This window comes from Mixophyes fleayi, chromosome 1 (assembly GCF_038048845.1).
Source record: "Mixophyes fleayi isolate aMixFle1 chromosome 1, aMixFle1.hap1, whole genome shotgun sequence".
NCBI lineage: Eukaryota > Metazoa > Chordata > Amphibia > Anura > Limnodynastidae > Mixophyes > Mixophyes fleayi.
The window spans coordinates 420830662-420847945 of NC_134402.1; the positions used below are offsets into that span (position 1 = coordinate 420830662).

Below are 17284 nucleotides of genomic sequence, written 5' to 3' on the forward strand. Positions count from 1 at the left end.
CCTCCTTCACTTGACGGGGGTGTGCCCGAGCAGCGGCCTTGCAGGGCCCTAGTCCAACTCATACTTACCTGGCAGGGGAGATACCATGATCATGAAGGTGGTTCTCCCAGGGCGAGGCTCATCCATTGCACTCCGGGTGTGCTGACCCCTGCGATTTCCCCAAATGCGGGAAACTCGACTGCATAATTTGTGGTAGTGGGGGACTGCGTTCGCGCTTTCCCCTGATCATCTCTGGTAAAAGTCAGCTTTGTTTGTGTCTTGTCTTTTTATTTTGAACAAGAAAACCTTTGCCGTGTTTAAAATGTTTATTCTTTATTCCTCTGTGCCATCTGCGCAGACCGTGTCCTTTTCAGCTGTGTTGGTAGCAGTACATTTCCCTCAGCTCAGACCTCTGTCCTGATCTCTCCTGTGGGCTTGCTGCATGCTTTCTTCTCGTGCTTTGCATGCACAACCCATAGATGGCAGTGCAGGACCCACACTCTTTCACTTGCTTTGCAAAGCAGGCCTGGATGGGAGCTGTTGCACAGTCCAGCTGCTGTAAAAGGGAAAAAGAGAAAAAAAGACAAGAAAAAATCGGCTTCAAGTGCTGTAGCTATGACAGACCACCCCTGAGCCCCCCCCCCCACCACACGGGGAGTTCAGGGGCTGGGAGTCATCAAGGCAGCACCTGAGAGAGCACGCTGTGCCCCGCGCCTCGGCCAGACGTAGGGGCAGAGTGTACTGTCTGTCCCTTTTCACGCGCAGCCGACAGTTGGGGCCAACTTTGGCCGACTGCTTGGATGACATCACCGTATGCAAATCTTATCTGCTGCAGTGTACCCTGGGAGTGCTTGTACTTGTGCGTGCAGTTTGAAGTTTGGGGTGCTTCGGAGCACCCTTCCGCTCCACGTACAGAGCTGTGGCTTTTCTGCAGTTGTCGCCCCCAGCCGAGGGTTAATTTGCGCCGCATGAGGAAAACCTCCTTCACTTGACGGGGGTGTGCCCGAGCAGCGGCCTTGCAGGGCCCTAGTCCAACTCATACTTACCTGGCAGGGGAGATACCATGATCATGAAGGTGGTTCTCCCAGGGCGAGGCTCATCCATTGCACTCCGGGTGTGCTGACCCCTGCGATTTCCCCAAATGCGGGAAACTCGACTGCATAATTTGTGGTAGTGGGGGACTGCGTTCGCGCTTTCCCCTGATCATCTCTGGTAAAAGTCAGCTTTGTTTGTGTCTTGTCTTTTTATTTTGAACAAGAAAACCTTTGCCGTGTTTAAAATGTTTATTCTTTATTCCTCTGTGCCATCTGCGCAGACCGTGTCCTTTTCAGCTGTGTTGGTAGCAGTACATTTCCCTCAGCTCAGACCTCTGTCCTGATCTCTCCTGTGGGCTTGCTGCATGCTTTCTTCTCGTGCTTTGCATGCACAACCCATAGATGGCAGTGCAGGACCCACACTCTTTCACTTGCTTTGCAAAGCAGGCCTGGATGGGAGCTGTTGCACAGTCCAGCTGCTGTAAAAGGGAAAAAGAGAAAAAAAGACAAGAAAAAAATCGGCTTCAAGTGCTGTAGCTATGACAGACCACCCCTGAGCCCCCCCCCCCCCCCCCCCCACCACACGGGGAGTTCAGGGGCTGGGAGTCATCAAGGCAGCACCTAAAGGAGGGCACGCTGTGCCCCGCACCTCGGCCAGACGTAGGGGCAGAGTGTACTGTCTGTCCCTTTTCACGCGCAGCCGACAGTTGGGGCCAACTTTGGCCGACTGCTTGGATGACATCACCGTATGCAAATCTTATCTGCTGCAGTGTACCCTGGGAGTGCTTGTACTTGTGCGTGCAGTTTGAAGTTTGGGGTGCTTCGGAGCACCCTTCCGCTCCACGTACAGAGCTGTGGCTTTTCTGCAGTTGTCGCCCCCAGCCGAGGGTTAATTTGCGCCGCATGAGGAAAACCTCCTTCACTTGACGGGGGTGTGCCCGAGCAGCGGCCTTGCAGGGCCCTAGTCCAACTCATACTTACCTGGCAGGGGAGATACCATGATCATGAAGGTGGTTCTCCCAGGGCGAGGCTCATCCATTGCACTCCGGGTGTGCTGACCCCTGCGATTTCCCCAAATGCGGGAAACTCGACTGCATAATTTGTGGTAGTGGGGGACTGCGTTCGCGCTTTCCCCTGATCATCTCTGGTAAAAGTCAGCTTTGTTTGTGTCTTGTCTTTTTATTTTGAACAAGAAAACCTTTGCCGTGTTTAAAATGTTTATTCTTTATTCCTCTGTGCCATCTGCGCAGACCGTGTCCTTTTCAGCTGTGTTGGTAGCAGTACATTTCCCTCAGCTCAGACCTCTGTCCTGATCTCTCCTGTGGGCTTGCTGCATGCTTTCTTCTCGTGCTTTGCATGCACAACCCATAGATGGCAGTGCAGGACCCACACTCTTTCACTTGCTTTGCAAAGCAGGCCTGGATGGGAGCTGTTGCACAGTCCAGCTGCTGTAAAAGGGAAAAAGAGAAAAAAAGACAAGAAAAAATTGGCTTCAAGTGCTGTAGCTATGACAGACCACCCCTGAGCCCCCCCCCCCCCCCCCACCCCCACCACACGGGGAGTTCAGGGGCTGGGAGTCATCAAGGCAGCACCTGAGAGAGCACGCTGTGCCCCGCGCCTCGGCCAGACGTAGGGGCAGAGTGTACTGTCTGTCCCTTTTCACGCGCAGCCGACAGTTGGGGCCAACTTTGGCCGACTGCTTGGATGACATCACCGTATGCAAATCTTATCTGCTGCAGTGTACCCTGGGAGTGCTTGTACTTGTGCGTGCAGTTTGAAGTTTGGGGTGCTTCGGAGCACCCTTCCGCTCCACGTACAGAGCTGTGGCTTTTCTGCAGTTGTCGCCCCCAGCCGAGGGTTAATTTGCGCCGCATGAGGAAAACCTCCTTCACTTGACGGGGGTGTGCCCGAGCAGCGGCCTTGCAGGGCCCTAGTCCAACTCATACTTACCTGGCAGGGGAGATACCATGATCATGAAGGTGGTTCTCCCAGGGCGAGGCTCATCCATTGCACTCCGGGTGTGCTGACCCCTGCGATTTCCCCAAATGCGGGAAACTCGACTGCATAATTTGTGGTAGTGGGGGACTGCGTTCGCGCTTTCCCCTGATCATCTCTGGTAAAAGTCAGCTTTGTTTGTGTCTTGTCTTTTTATTTTGAACAAGAAAACCTTTGCCGTGTTTAAAATGTTTATTCTTTATTCCTCTGTGCCATCTGCGCAGACCGTGTCCTTTTCAGCTGTGTTGGTAGCAGTACATTTCCCTCAGCTCAGACCTCTGTCCTGATCTCTCCTGTGGGCTTGCTGCATGCTTTCTTCTCGTGCTTTGCATGCACAACCCATAGATGGCAGTGCAGGACCCACACTCTTTCACTTGCTTTGCAAAGCAGGCCTGGATGGGAGCTGTTGCACAGTCCAGCTGCTGTAAAAGGGAAAAAGAGAAAAAAAGACAAGAAAAAATCGGCTTCAAGTGCTGTAGCTATGACAGACCACCCCTGAGCCCCCCACCACACGGGGAGGTCAGGGGCTGGGAGTCATCAAGGCAGCACCTGAGAGAGCACGCTGTGCCCCGCGCCTCGGCCAGACGTAGGGGCAGAGTGTACTGTCTGTCCCTTTTCACGCGCAGCCGACAGTTGGGGCCAACTTTGGCCGACTGCTTGGATGACATCACCGTATGCAAATCTTATCTGCTGCAGTGTACCCTGGGAGTGCTTGTACTTGTGCATGCAGTTTGAAGTTTGGGGTGCTTCGGAGCACCCTTCCGCTCCACGTACAGAGCTGTGGCTTTTCTGCAGTTGTCGCCCCCAGCCGAGGGTTAATTTGCGCCGCATGAGGAAAACCTCCTTCACTTGACGGGGGTGTGCCCGAGCAGCGGCCTTGCAGGGCCCTAGTCCAACTCATACTTACCTGGCAGGGGAGATACCATGATCATGAAGGTGGTTCTCCCAGGGCGAGGCTCATCCATTGCACTCCGGGTGTGCTGACCCCTGCGATTTCCCCAAATGCGGGAAACTCGACTGCATAATTTGTGGTAGTGGGGGACTGCGTTCGCGCTTTCCCCTGATCATCTCTGGTAAAAGTCAGCTTTGTTTGTGTCTTGTCTTTTTATTTTGAACAAGAAAACCTTTGCCGTGTTTAAAATGTTTATTCTTTATTCCTCTGTGCCATCTGCGCAGACCGTGTCCTTTTCAGCTGTGTTGGTAGCAGTACATTTCCCTCAGCTCAGACCTCTGTCCTGATCTCTCCTGTGGGCTTGCTGCATGCTTTCTTCTCGTGCTTTGCATGCACAACCCATAGATGGCAGTGCAGGACCCACACTCTTTCACTTGCTTTGCAAAGCAGGCCTGGATGGGAGCTGTTGCACAGTCCAGCTGCTGTAAAAGGGAAAAAGAGAAAAAAAGACAAGAAAAAATCGGCTTCAAGTGCTGTAGCTATGACAGACCACCCCTGAGCCCCCCCCCCCACCACACGGGGAGTTCAGGGGCTGGGAGTCATCAAGGCAGCACCTGAGAGAGCACGCTGTGCCCCGCGCCTCGGCCAGACGTAGGGGCAGAGTGTACTGTCTGTCCCTTTTCACGCGCAGCCGACAGTTGGGGCCAACTTTGGCCGACTGCTTGGATGACATCACCGTATGCAAATCTTATCTGCTGCAGTGTACCCTGGGAGTGCTTGTACTTGTGCGTGCAGTTTGAAGTTTGGGGTGCTTCGGAGCACCCTTCCGCTCCACGTACAGAGCTGTGGCTTTTCTGCAGTTGTCGCCCCCAGCCGAGGGTTAATTTGCGCCGCATGAGGAAAACCTCCTTCACTTGACGGGGGTGTGCCCGAGCAGCGGCCTTGCAGGGCCCTAGTCCAACTCATACTTACCTGGCAGGGGAGATACCATGATCATGAAGGTGGTTCTCCCAGGGCGAGGCTCATCCATTGCACTCCGGGTGTGCTGACCCCTGCGATTTCCCCAAATGCGGGAAACTCGACTGCATAATTTGTGGTAGTGGGGGACTGCGTTCGCGCTTTCCCCTGATCATCTCTGGTAAAAGTCAGCTTTGTTTGTGTCTTGTCTTTTTATTTTGAACAAGAAAACCTTTGCCGTGTTTAAAATGTTTATTCTTTATTCCTCTGTGCCATCTGCGCAGACCGTGTCCTTTTCAGCTGTGTTGGTAGCAGTACATTTCCCTCAGCTCAGACCTCTGTCCTGATCTCTCCTGTGGGCTTGCTGCATGCTTTCTTCTCGTGCTTTGCATGCACAACCCATAGATGGCAGTGCAGGACCCACACTCTTTCACTTGCTTTGCAAAGCAGGCCTGGATGGGAGCTGTTGCACAGTCCAGCTGCTGTAAAAGGGAAAAAGAGAAAAAAAGACAAGAAAAAAATCGGCTTCAAGTGCTGTAGCTATGACAGACCACCCCTGAGCCCCCCCCCCCCCCCCCCCACCACACGGGGAGTTCAGGGGCTGGGAGTCATCAAGGCAGCACCTAAAGGAGGGCACGCTGTGCCCCGCACCTCGGCCAGACGTAGGGGCAGAGTGTACTGTCTGTCCCTTTTCACGCGCAGCCGACAGTTGGGGCCAACTTTGGCCGACTGCTTGGATGACATCACCGTATGCAAATCTTATCTGCTGCAGTGTACCCTGGGAGTGCTTGTACTTGTGCGTGCAGTTTGAAGTTTGGGGTGCTTCGGAGCACCCTTCCGCTCCACGTACAGAGCTGTGGCTTTTCTGCAGTTGTCGCCCCCAGCCGAGGGTTAATTTGCGCCGCATGAGGAAAACCTCCTTCACTTGACGGGGGTGTGCCCGAGCAGCGGCCTTGCAGGGCCCTAGTCCAACTCATACTTACCTGGCAGGGGAGATACCATGATCATGAAGGTGGTTCTCCCAGGGCGAGGCTCATCCATTGCACTCCGGGTGTGCTGACCCCTGCGATTTCCCCAAATGCGGGAAACTCGACTGCATAATTTGTGGTAGTGGGGGACTGCGTTCGCGCTTTCCCCTGATCATCTCTGGTAAAAGTCAGCTTTGTTTGTGTCTTGTCTTTTTATTTTGAACAAGAAAACCTTTGCCGTGTTTAAAATGTTTATTCTTTATTCCTCTGTGCCATCTGCGCAGACCGTGTCCTTTTCAGCTGTGTTGGTAGCAGTACATTTCCCTCAGCTCAGACCTCTGTCCTGATCTCTCCTGTGGGCTTGCTGCATGCTTTCTTCTCGTGCTTTGCATGCACAACCCATAGATGGCAGTGCAGGACCCACACTCTTTCACTTGCTTTGCAAAGAAGGCCTGGATGGGAGCTGTTGCACAGTCCAGCTGCTGTAAAAGGGAAAAAGAGAAAAAAAAAAAAAAGACAAGAAAAAATCGGCTTCAAGTGCTGTAGCTATGACAGACCACCCCCTCCCCCCCCACCACACGGGGAGGTCAGGGGCTGGGAGTCATCAAGGCAGCACCTGAGAGAGCACGCTGTGCCCCGCGCCTCGGCCAGACGTAGGGGCAGAGTGTACTGTCTGTCCCTTTTCACGCGCAGCCGACAGTTGGGGCCAACTTTGGCCGACTGCTTGGATGACATCACCGTATGCAAATCTTATCTGCTGCAGTGTACCCTGGGAGTGCTTGTACTTGTGCGTGCAGTTTGAAGTTTGGGGTGCTTCGGAGCACCCTTCCGCTCCACGTACAGAGCTGTGGCTTTTCTGCAGTTGTCGCCCCCAGCCGAGGGTTAATTTGCGCCGCATGAGGAAAACCTCCTTCACTTGACGGGGGTGTGCCCGAGCAGCGGCCTTGCAGGGCCCTAGTCCAACTCATACTTACCTGGCAGGGGAGATACCATGATCATGAAGGTGGTTCTCCCAGGGCGAGGCTCATCCATTGCACTCCGGGTGTGCTGACCCCTGCGATTTCCCCAAATGCGGGAAACTCGACTGCATAATTTGTGGTAGTGGGGGACTGCGTTCGCGCTTTCCCCTGATCATCTCTGGTAAAAGTCAGCTTTGTTTGTGTCTTGTCTTTTTATTTTGAACAAGAAAACCTTTGCCGTGTTTAAAATGTTTATTCTTTATTCCTCTGTGCCATCTGCGCAGACCGTGTCCTTTTCAGCTGTGTTGGTAGCAGTACATTTCCCTCAGCTCAGACCTCTGTCCTGATCTCTCCTGTGGGCTTGCTGCATGCTTTCTTCTCGTGCTTTGCATGCACAACCCATAGATGGCAGTGCAGGACCCACACTCTTTCACTTGCTTTGCAAAGCAGGCCTGGATGGGAGCTGTTGCACAGTCCAGCTGCTGTAAAAGGGAAAAAGAGAAAAAAAGACAAGAAAAAATTGGCTTCAAGTGCTGTAGCTATGACAGACCACCCCTGAGCCCCCCCCCCCCCCCCACCACACGGGGAGTTCAGGGGCTGGGAGTCATCAAGGCAGCACCTGAGAGAGCACGCTGTGCCCCGCGCCTCGGCCAGACGTTGGGGCAGAGTGTACTGTCTGTCCCTTTTCACGCGCAGCCGACAGTTGGGGCCAACTTTGGCCGACTGCTTGGATGACATCACCGTATGCAAATCTTATCTGCTGCAGTGTACCCTGGGAGTGCTTGTACTTGTGCGTGCAGTTTGAAGTTTGGGGTGCTTCGGAGCACCCTTCCGCTCCACGTACAGAGCTGTGGCTTTTCTGCAGTTGTCGCCCCCAGCCGAGGGTTAATTTGCGCCGCATGAGGAAAACCTCCTTCACTTGACGGGGGTGTGCCCGAGCAGCGGCCTTGCAGGGCCCTAGTCCAACTCATACTTACCTGGCAGGGGAGATACCATGATCATGAAGGTGGTTCTCCCAGGGCGAGGCTCATCCATTGCACTCCGGGTGTGCTGACCCCTGCGATTTCCCCAAATGCGGGAAACTCGACTGCATAATTTGTGGTAGTGGGGGACTGCGTTCGCGCTTTCCCCTGATCATCTCTGGTAAAAGTCAGCTTTGTTTGTGTCTTGTCTTTTTATTTTGAACAAGAAAACCTTTGCTGTGTTTAAAATGTTTATTCTTTATTCCTCTGTGCCATCTGCGCAGACCGTGTCCTTTTCAGCTGTGTTGGTAGCAGTACATTTCCCTCAGCTCAGACCTCTGTCCTGTTCTCTCCTGTGGGTTTGCTGCATGCTTTCTTCTCGTGCTTTGCATGCACAACCCATAGATGGCAGTGCAGGACCCACACTCTTTCACTTGCTTTGCAAAGCAGGCCTGGATGGGAGCTGTTGCACAGTCCAGCTGCTGTAAAAGGGAAAAAGAGATTAAAAAAAAAATCTTCATTTTGAAGATTTGTTCATTCTGATCTAGTTCACACAAAAGATTAGTTCAAAAGATTAGTTCATTTCACTCATTTGACTCAGTAGTTCATTTGACTCAGTAGCTCAGCTAGTTAAGGAAGATTTAATTGATAAACAGAGAATAAAATTTAAAAGCAATTTGTCTTCTCAGGAAACGATTGCTTTGAAAACTCTGATAGATAATGATGCAATTGTCATAAAGCAAGCAGACAAGGGGGAGGTATTGATAAGACTGATTATATTAATGAAGCAAATAGATTATTGGGAGATTCAAATTCTTATAGTATTCTAAAAGGAGATCCAACAAATTTATATGTTAATGAATTACGTACAATGTTATATGAAGCCTTGAATAATAACATCATAAATAGGGATGAATTTCAATATCTATTACGAGAAAACCCCATTATCCCGATATTTTATTACCTTCCTAAGCTTCATAAATCCCTCGTGAAACCACCAGGGCGCCCTATAAAAGCAGGGATTGACTCTTTGACTCTTTCCGCCTCTCAATATGTAGATCTTTTCCTGAAGAAATATGTTACTGCATTACCAGCCTTTTTGAAGGATACAACTTCTTTATTACAATTACTAGAAGCCTTTGAATGGAAAGATGGATATAGATGGGCTACTATTGATGTCCAAGCCCTATACACATCAATTGGGCATAAAAAAGGAGTAGAGGCTCTAAAGTACTTTCTAGAATTAGATACTAGTATAACTGAGGTTCATGGACAATTCATATGTGATCTTGCTAAATTCATTTTGTCGCATAATTATTTTAACTTCCTGGAGGTATTTTATATTCAAATCTGTGGCACAGCTATGGGCACAATTTTTGCCCCTAGCTTTGCCAACCTTTTTATGGGAAAATGGGAGTCTATTCAAATCTATTCTAATAATTCATACAGGGATAATATCGTCTTTTATAAACGTTATATTAACGATATTATCATTATTTCAGATGGCACTGAAGAATTTTTTTTTTGGGAATTCTTCCAATTTATTGGGTTGAATGATTATAATTTAACTTTTGCCTTTAAATTTGATGAAACTCGTATAGAGTTTTTAGACTTTATTTTGGAGAATAAAGATGACTGTATTACTACCTTTATTTAGGAGGTTGACAGCAACAGTTATTTGCATTATGACAGCTGCCATCTAGATAGATGGAAGGAGAATGTTCCATTCTCTCAATTTAGTTGAATTAAAAAGAACTGTTGAAATCCAGAAATATGTGACACCCAATTACAAATATATAAGGAAAGATTTAGAGAACGTGGTTACCCTGAGACTTTGCTGAAGAGTGCTTTGAACAAAACTAGACAAAAGAAAAGGGAGGATATGCTAGTTTATAAGAAAAAAGAAAATAAGAAAGAAATAATCCCTTTTATAACTTGAGTTTAATATTGAAAATAAAAGAATTAGATATACTATTATTAAATATTGGAGCATTATTAAGATGGATTCTGTCCTGAGCGCAATACTACCGGAAAAACCGGATATTGTTTTCAGGAAAACTAAGGATCTAAAAAAGTTGTTGGCACCCAGTATGTTACAAAGCAAAATGAAACTTTTCTATTGAAATTAAAGGATGGTTTTCTAAAATGTCAAAAGTGTAATGTCTGTAAATGGGTGGATTCTAATAATAAAACCTTTCGTGATTCTGATAATTTAAATGAATTTAAAATCAAACGAAGGATTAATTGCCAAACTACATCGGTAATATATGTACTTGAATGCTCCTGTCATTTAAAATATATAGGGAAGACGAAAAGGATGTTGAAGTTGCGTATCCAGGAACACATAAGAGCAATTAAAAATAAATCTGATACACATTCAGTATCTAGACACTTTTCTAAAATTCATAATGGAGATCCAAGAACTTTGAAGTTTAAAGATATAGAACATGTAGCACTTGGCCATAAAGGGGGGGATCTTGCCAAGAAATTGGCGTGTAGAGAAATGTACTGGATATATAAATTAAGAATCCTAGTACCTTTAGGTCTTAATGAGGCATTTGAGAAAGCACCTTTTATATGATATGTTCTAATGATATGTTATTTTCTTCCATTTTTCCCCCATTTTGTCTTTTAATATTTTGTATAATCTATTTTATATACTCTTGTATAATATTATGTATTTTGTGTATGTTACATTCTCTATAATTGTTATCCCGCTTGTGGGAACGATATGTATGTGCCTTTGATGATCTGAGAGAGATGTTTTTTGCTCTCTATAACTTGCCCCTTATAGTCTTAATGTATTTTATGTATGCGATTTATACTTCTATGCCCGCACTCTAAGGGCGGATGCCCGTTTGAGAAATTTATTAACTTGAGCCTCATAAGGGCGGATGTGATGTGCCACGAGTAAGGCGGAAGTGATGCAAGTGGAACTATGGGCGGAAGTCAGACGGAGATACTTATTCACCTCCCAAGGGCGGATATGATATATTGTAAAGCCGGCGGAAGTGATGCAGGCGGAGCTACGGACGGAAACTAAGATTTGGCGCTTACAAACGTAATTTTATAATGATATTTAGACTATAAAAGGAAGCAATGTGCTATGACCGATTATTACCTTTTGATAAAGTCTTCTAGACGAAACGCGTTAAGGTAAAGGAGGTGTTTTGCTAGTTCTCTGGTTGCTGTTTGGACCTTGCCCCCTGTTCAAGAACTATCTTTGGGGATGCTAATATCGGAGAAATTGTTCAGATAAGCTAATTTATATTCTGTTTGATTGTGGATCTGGTGTCTATTGAGAAGGAGCTGGAATCATAACAGATAAGCCTGATTTATTTACTATTTGGTACGCGGCTATTTCAGCACATGAAAATATGTTATTTATAATATGGTATCACACTATGTTTGGCGCTGCTTCTTTCTCTATTTAACTATAAATGTAGGGTGTAAAATACAGACAGACATCAAACTGCCTTTTTACTATGAATGTCAATAGCTCTTTTTAGACCTTTGGCTGCCACTCTGGATTGGTGTGTGTAGCTGTTGAATTAAAGACGTCCTACCAGGGATTAATCTGTATTTTTCCTAATTTGCACTAATAAGGTTTGGGTGTAATCTAGAGCCAAACAGAAAAGATACTTCAGCCATTTCTATTGATCGTACAGTCTTTGCAGGCTGTTTTTTTTTTCTATTTAACTATAATTGTAGGGTGTAATATACAGACAGACACCAAATTGCCCTTTTTGCTATGAATTTCGATCGCTCTTTTTAGTGCGTTGTCTGGCACCGTGGATGGGTGTGTGGCTGATAAAAGCACACATCCTGGGGGGGTCAGCGCTCGTTGACATTTATTAGCTGTAGAATTACCTCACTTATCCAAAAAACAGCTAGAGCAGTAAATTGTTATTTTAGCCCAAATAAATGTAATTTTTTAACAAATTGCAAAACAAAACCAAACAAAACCAAAACATGCAAGGGCGGTTTTGCCAAAACCAAAGTGAGCATCTCTAATTTCAGTACTGTTTCTGTTTCTATCTTATTTCTTATGTTTGTAAGAGGTATAGGGACCCTCCTCTCTTATTGGTTCCCATAGGCAGACTTCTGTAAGTATATAGAGTACTCTATATGCAAAGGGAACGCGGCTTCCTTCTTTTCTTCAGTTCCCCAAATTAATTTTGTTAACTAACACTAAATGGCAGCAGAAGGTGATGTGAGCAGCAGGCCCAATCACAAGCCACAATTTGTTGATTGCTGCTTTTGATTGGTCCTCTGTCTTGCACATGCAAACACACCCTGGCTGGGGCTGTTAAAGAAATGGAGCAACCCCTTAGGCTCCAGCTATGGAGAAGGGTCACCTACGGAAAATATTTTCCTAGGTGGTAGTGCAGCTTTAAAGTATACACTTGGTTTTGCACTTAAGGTGTAGTTAAAAAGCAGAAGCTGGAATGATTTAAAGGTAATTACACCCTAATTTGTATTTTCTATTGCAGGCCATTTCATATAGAGCCTTCATACATTACCAGCATTAATGATGACCCCCCGAGAGTCACAATCCAGGCTTCAGCTATGAACAAACGCATCCATTACTATAGTAAGCTCGGCCCTCCATCCGAGCCATCTTTGGTAAGTTAGTTTATTTGCTATTATGCTACTGTGCTTTTATATTTGTTTTGTTGTCAATTGGGCCACTACTTAGAACTGTTCTTTAAAACAGAGTTATTGATGATACAAAAATAACTAAATAGAGTAACATAGCAGCTCCCTTTCATACATGCAGTTATGTAGAGAAATATGGTGCTGAGCAATATCTTTTAATTATTCAATCTTTTTAGAACACGTTATATATGTATGTGAACTCCATTTTATATAGGCATTTTACTGTATATGTTTTAATGTGGCTTCTGTCTTCATTGGCTCTAACACATATGATTTAAAAAAAAAATATATTATTTTTTTAAATTAAATAAGATTGAAATTGGTGCAAAATAATAAAATTGGAAAGTAAAAAACTGAAGGACAGAAGATCTAGAGTTAGGGTAAATTGGGCAAAGGCAATAGACGCATAATATATACTGATAACTGTATCCAGCATACAGAAACTTAACAGACATTTTTTATTGTGCACAGTATTCATGTACTGCCCTACAAATGGGGTGTACCCCTCCAATTGATATTTAGTCTCCAATTTCAATATATTGAGGTATTAGAACATATAATGTAAATATACCATATATACAAGAGAGGAGCAATAGGAGCAAAGATGAACGTTAGGGGCAGAGTTTAAAGATAAAAGTCTGAATAGAAAGTGAGTAAAGGAGATGGCAGAGGATATTTAAGAATCAGAACATAAGAACCACCACAGCGAAAGAGGCTCAGGAGAATAAACAGCTCAATAAGATCAGATAGAGAGAGGGAAGTGTAAAAAGATGAACATCCAGAGGGAAGAGATGAGCGAATGAGGAAAATTAGCGGGAAAAACAGGAAAGGAGTAAAAGAAGGAGAATGCTACCAAGCAGAAATAGATGTAGATAATGAAGGATAGTAACAAGGTGGAGAGAGTGAGAGAATACATAAGAATATAAAGAGACAAAGACTGACAGGATTTCCCAGTGGAAATAGCAACAAGGAGTGAGATAGAGCGAGAGGATAGAAGAGAATATAAGGGTGCAGAAACTGATAGGATTTCTGGGTGGAACGAGCAACAAGGAGTGAGGGACAACGAGAGGCTAGAAGAGAATATAAGGGTGCAGAAACTGACAGGATTTCCCAGTGGCAATAGCAACAAGGAGTCAGATAGAGCAAGAAAATAGAAGAGAATATAAGGGTACAGAAACTGACAGGATTTCTGGGTGGAACGAGCAACAAGTAGTGAGAGAGCGCGAGAGGATAGAAGAGAATATAAGGGTACAGAAACGAACAGGATTTCTCAGTGGAAATAGCAACAAGAAGTGATAGAGAGAGAGAATAGAAGGGTACAGAAACTGACAGGATTTCTCAGTGGAAATAGCAATAAGGAGTGAGAGTATAGAAGAGAATATAAGGGTACAGATCTGACAGGACTAAAGAAAATAATAATTGCGAGGACATTCATAAGAGGGTTATTTCTGAGGTAAACATTGGGAGTAGAGGGAACAAACAGAAATAAGTATATAACTAAAATATGATAGATCAGAGTTGGGCAAGAGAGCCCCAGGAAAAACAGCTGCATGCAGCAGCCCCCGGGTCTATAGGTAGGGGTCACATTAATAAATGTATACAGTCCAACCAATGCTGCTGTTTTCTACCTGCAGTAAACCAGTTTTGTGTAAGGATAATAATGTAGTAGGACAGAGTTGTACATTCTTGGTGGACAGAATATATATTATATCTACTCCACGGGAAAAATCTTTTCCAGCACTGATAAAATGAACTTGTTAAATGACCACAGGTGTTTCCATGTACCTATTTTGCTTTTTCATGTCACAATGCAGATCTGGTTAAAAAAAAAAGTTCAAAGGAAAAAAGGGGGTTGCTGTCGCACTGATTAGGGAATGACCCTCTAATGTGAAAATCTTAAGAAAATTCTTATCTCGTCTGGAGGGGTGCTACCAATAACATGTTTACTATAGTTCAAACAAGAGAGGGAGGCTAGAAGTTATTTATGGTGCACAATAATTCCCGTATCTCAATTATTTTGACACAACATTAATTAAAATATAGCCTTTATTAGTGTATTATATAAAAATGATCTTCTTAAAGTAGCGCGAAATATAGTGTGATTAAGTGAATATGTGAGTTAAAACTCTGAGTGCGCAAAAACTTCTCTTGATTGGTTAATGACCAATGCAGTATTGTTAGTCTTATATGTATATGCCATCCAGATTAAGCTATACTTTCTATATCCCTCAACAATTCAGTATTAATAAAAGGGATTTATTGTGACATATATAGAGAGTCAAAAGAATCATTCGCTGAGACTCTATTAATAATAGCTTGTAAATTGGAAATACTGCATACCAATGTGTTAACCTAAATAACATTAATATCAACTGAATAAAGGATCTCCTATGTAGAGTATATAATTCTACCTATATAGAGTCCATTCAGATTATAAGATTAGGTTTTCTAGCTAAACCAACGATACAGTGCTGTGATCTCCCTATTGTGACCCCTCGGTTCTACTAATCACTGCACTATAGGATACTGATGATACAGCTAACCCTGCATAACTTAGGTCATGTTGTCATTTTCAGAAGTACGAGCAAGCACACAGAGAAACGCCCGATGCGCGTTTCGCTTAGCTTTATCAAGGTCTTGTTATCAGTATCCTATAGTGCAGGGGGGTCACAATAGGGAGATCACAGCACTGTAGCGTTGGTTTAGCTAGAAAACCTAATCTTATAATCTGAATGGACTCTATATAGGTAGAATTATATACTCTACATAGGAGATCCTTTATTCAGTTGATATTAATGTTATGTAGGTTAACACATTGGTATGCAGTATTTCCAATTTACAAGCTATTATTAATAGAGTCTCAGCGAATGATTCTTTTGACTCTCTATATATGTCACAATAAATCCCTGTTATTAATACTGAATTGTTGAGGGAGATAGAAAGTATAGCTTAATCTGGATGGCATATACATATAAGACTAACAATACTGCATTGGTCATTAACCAATCAAGAGAATTTTTTGCGCACTCAGAGTTTAAACTCACATATTCACTTAATCACACTATATTTCGCGCTATTTTAAGAAGATAATTTTTATATAATATACTAATAAAGGCTATATTTTAATTAATGTTGTGTCAAAATAATTGAGATAGGGGAATTATTGTGCACCATAAAGAACTTCTAGCCTCCCTCTCTTGTTTGAACTAAAAAAAAAAGTTGTCATTGGACGGAGTGGAGGCAGTTTATGGTTTCTGTAAAGTGTTTCTGTGCCTCTTTGAAGTTTGGGAGCAGAGTATTTTTACCAGGTAAAATGGGTAGTGTTAGAGGGTTAGCAATCAATATTTTAACATATTTTAATTTCTTATTTTGTGCTTCAGATTGCTCCTGATCATGTCATTCCTGCACCAGAAGAAATCTATGTTTACAGTCCTTTAGGAACTGCTTTAAAAATTAATGGAGCAGACGGCTCTGAAAAAAACTCCAGCATTGTCACAGTGTATGTTGGGAAACTTTGCAGTAATAATTTAATACATTTTACCATGTACATCATCTGGCTATTTGAAATCATTGGAGTTTATTTTATCTGTAACCATGATGATTCCACCAGTCCCTGACATGTATGAGCTCAGAGGCATTTTATGATCCCCACAACATGTGTTATGTTTCTGTAACTGTAGTCGGAGTAAGGCTTAATTAATTCCTATTAAGTTATGGACAGCCTGTGCACATGGGTTTCCTGTCAAAGCGCACTATAGAATAATATCTGTTTGTGTTTCCAATTTTATTATTGTCATTATTGGTATTTCTGACACTATCCAGTGGATAAGATATCCTGCTATCTCTTTGGACAAATATCCCCACAGTGAACCACTACAAAAAAGTGCTCCAGAAAGACCCATTTTCTGGGATTTAAGGTAGCAGGGACTCTGAGTACCATGACACAGGTGGGTAGTAACACTAGTTAATATGAGTAATAGGTTTTCGGGCACAAACTGGGGAGTGGTGGTTGTTGTGGGATAGTAGGAGTGGTGTATTGTAGTAGTAGCTGGATAGGTAACATCTAACTCAATTTCAGTCCCTTAATTTACACAAATCTTATCTCATTAATTTGCACAAAGTTAGTTCTAAATCCATAATACATTGAGATCCCTAAAGTGAACTAATCCACCACTCTAACTATCCCACTGCACCATTTGTGCCTTTGCTTATTTCTCCCAGAACCTTGCTTCAACGGGAACCATAGCTGCCATCCAATACCTACACTTCTGCGGGGTTCAAATTGTTATACTCCTATCTATTCCCGCCCTTTGACTTCCTGGGTAGTGGGGTCAGATTCCCCCAGGAAAGGGACATCATTAAGTGGACTTATCTAAGTGCTCTGGTGGATGTGACAACCGTACTCCCTCCTTGGCTTCCCACTGAGAAATAACACATGGTAAATGTAAGGGACAATATTTAGATAGCATCTGATAAAGGTATAGGCTCTGCTAAACCGCAAATTTAATCTGTTAATGTATATGATCCTGCTCCCTCCATGGCCCCTGAATGGCCCCTTCCATACATGCATCCATTAATACATATAAACTACTCAGAAAAGGCAGAATAGGCATAACTGAGGATTTAACTTATGAACTACAATAACTAATAAAATAAACATAAAGGTGCAGAATTTGCAGCTGAGCAAAACATGTTGCACATCAAGAGGTGCAAACACAAACCTTTGTTGCATGCAGGGTTAATGCTGCACACACAAACTGGACAGCTCTGTTTTTACGCTGCTTTTACGATTTGGGCTAAGCCATGTACCCTCACGCTACTAAGTCAGGTTGCGCATTTTACATTTTCCCACCTACAGCACAAAATGTTTTTTTCAGGT

The 17284-nt window shown here is 44.3% G+C and overlaps 1 protein-coding gene and 9 non-coding genes across 12 annotated transcripts in view; all 10 read left to right on the forward strand.

Annotated features, from left to right (window-relative positions):
• SLC38A9 (solute carrier family 38 member 9) overlaps nt 1–17284 on the forward strand; it is a 127334-nt gene that overhangs the window by 90269 nt on the left and 19781 nt on the right. For 2 of the 3 annotated variants that reach the window (XM_075183519.1, XM_075183529.1), the window contains 2 exons: nt 12240–12372; nt 15786–15904. In XM_075183519.1, the coding sequence (XP_075039620.1) occupies nt 12240–12372; nt 15786–15904 (252 nt within the window). Of the gene's footprint in view, nt 1–12239; nt 12373–15785; nt 15905–17284 lie in introns of those variants that run through there. The other variant, XM_075183539.1, reaches the window with a different exon arrangement.
• On the forward strand, nt 61–224 carry LOC142136983 (U1 spliceosomal RNA). Its single transcript, XR_012687648.1, has one exon. It is a non-coding gene; the product is annotated as a U1 spliceosomal RNA (small nuclear RNA).
• LOC142136984 (U1 spliceosomal RNA) lies at nt 1018–1181 on the forward strand. Its single transcript, XR_012687649.1, has one exon. It is a non-coding gene; the product is annotated as a U1 spliceosomal RNA (small nuclear RNA).
• On the forward strand, nt 1987–2150 carry LOC142136985 (U1 spliceosomal RNA). The gene has a single exon (XR_012687650.1). It is a non-coding gene; the product is annotated as a U1 spliceosomal RNA (small nuclear RNA).
• Nucleotides 2956–3119, forward strand: LOC142136986 (U1 spliceosomal RNA). Its single transcript, XR_012687651.1, has one exon. It is a non-coding gene; the product is annotated as a U1 spliceosomal RNA (small nuclear RNA).
• On the forward strand, nt 3908–4071 carry LOC142136987 (U1 spliceosomal RNA). The gene has a single exon (XR_012687652.1). It is a non-coding gene; the product is annotated as a U1 spliceosomal RNA (small nuclear RNA).
• Nucleotides 4865–5028, forward strand: LOC142136988 (U1 spliceosomal RNA). Its single transcript, XR_012687653.1, has one exon. It is a non-coding gene; the product is annotated as a U1 spliceosomal RNA (small nuclear RNA).
• Nucleotides 5833–5996, forward strand: LOC142136989 (U1 spliceosomal RNA). Its single transcript, XR_012687654.1, has one exon. It is a non-coding gene; the product is annotated as a U1 spliceosomal RNA (small nuclear RNA).
• Nucleotides 6792–6955, forward strand: LOC142136991 (U1 spliceosomal RNA). Its single transcript, XR_012687656.1, has one exon. It is a non-coding gene; the product is annotated as a U1 spliceosomal RNA (small nuclear RNA).
• On the forward strand, nt 7754–7917 carry LOC142136992 (U1 spliceosomal RNA). Its single transcript, XR_012687657.1, has one exon. It is a non-coding gene; the product is annotated as a U1 spliceosomal RNA (small nuclear RNA).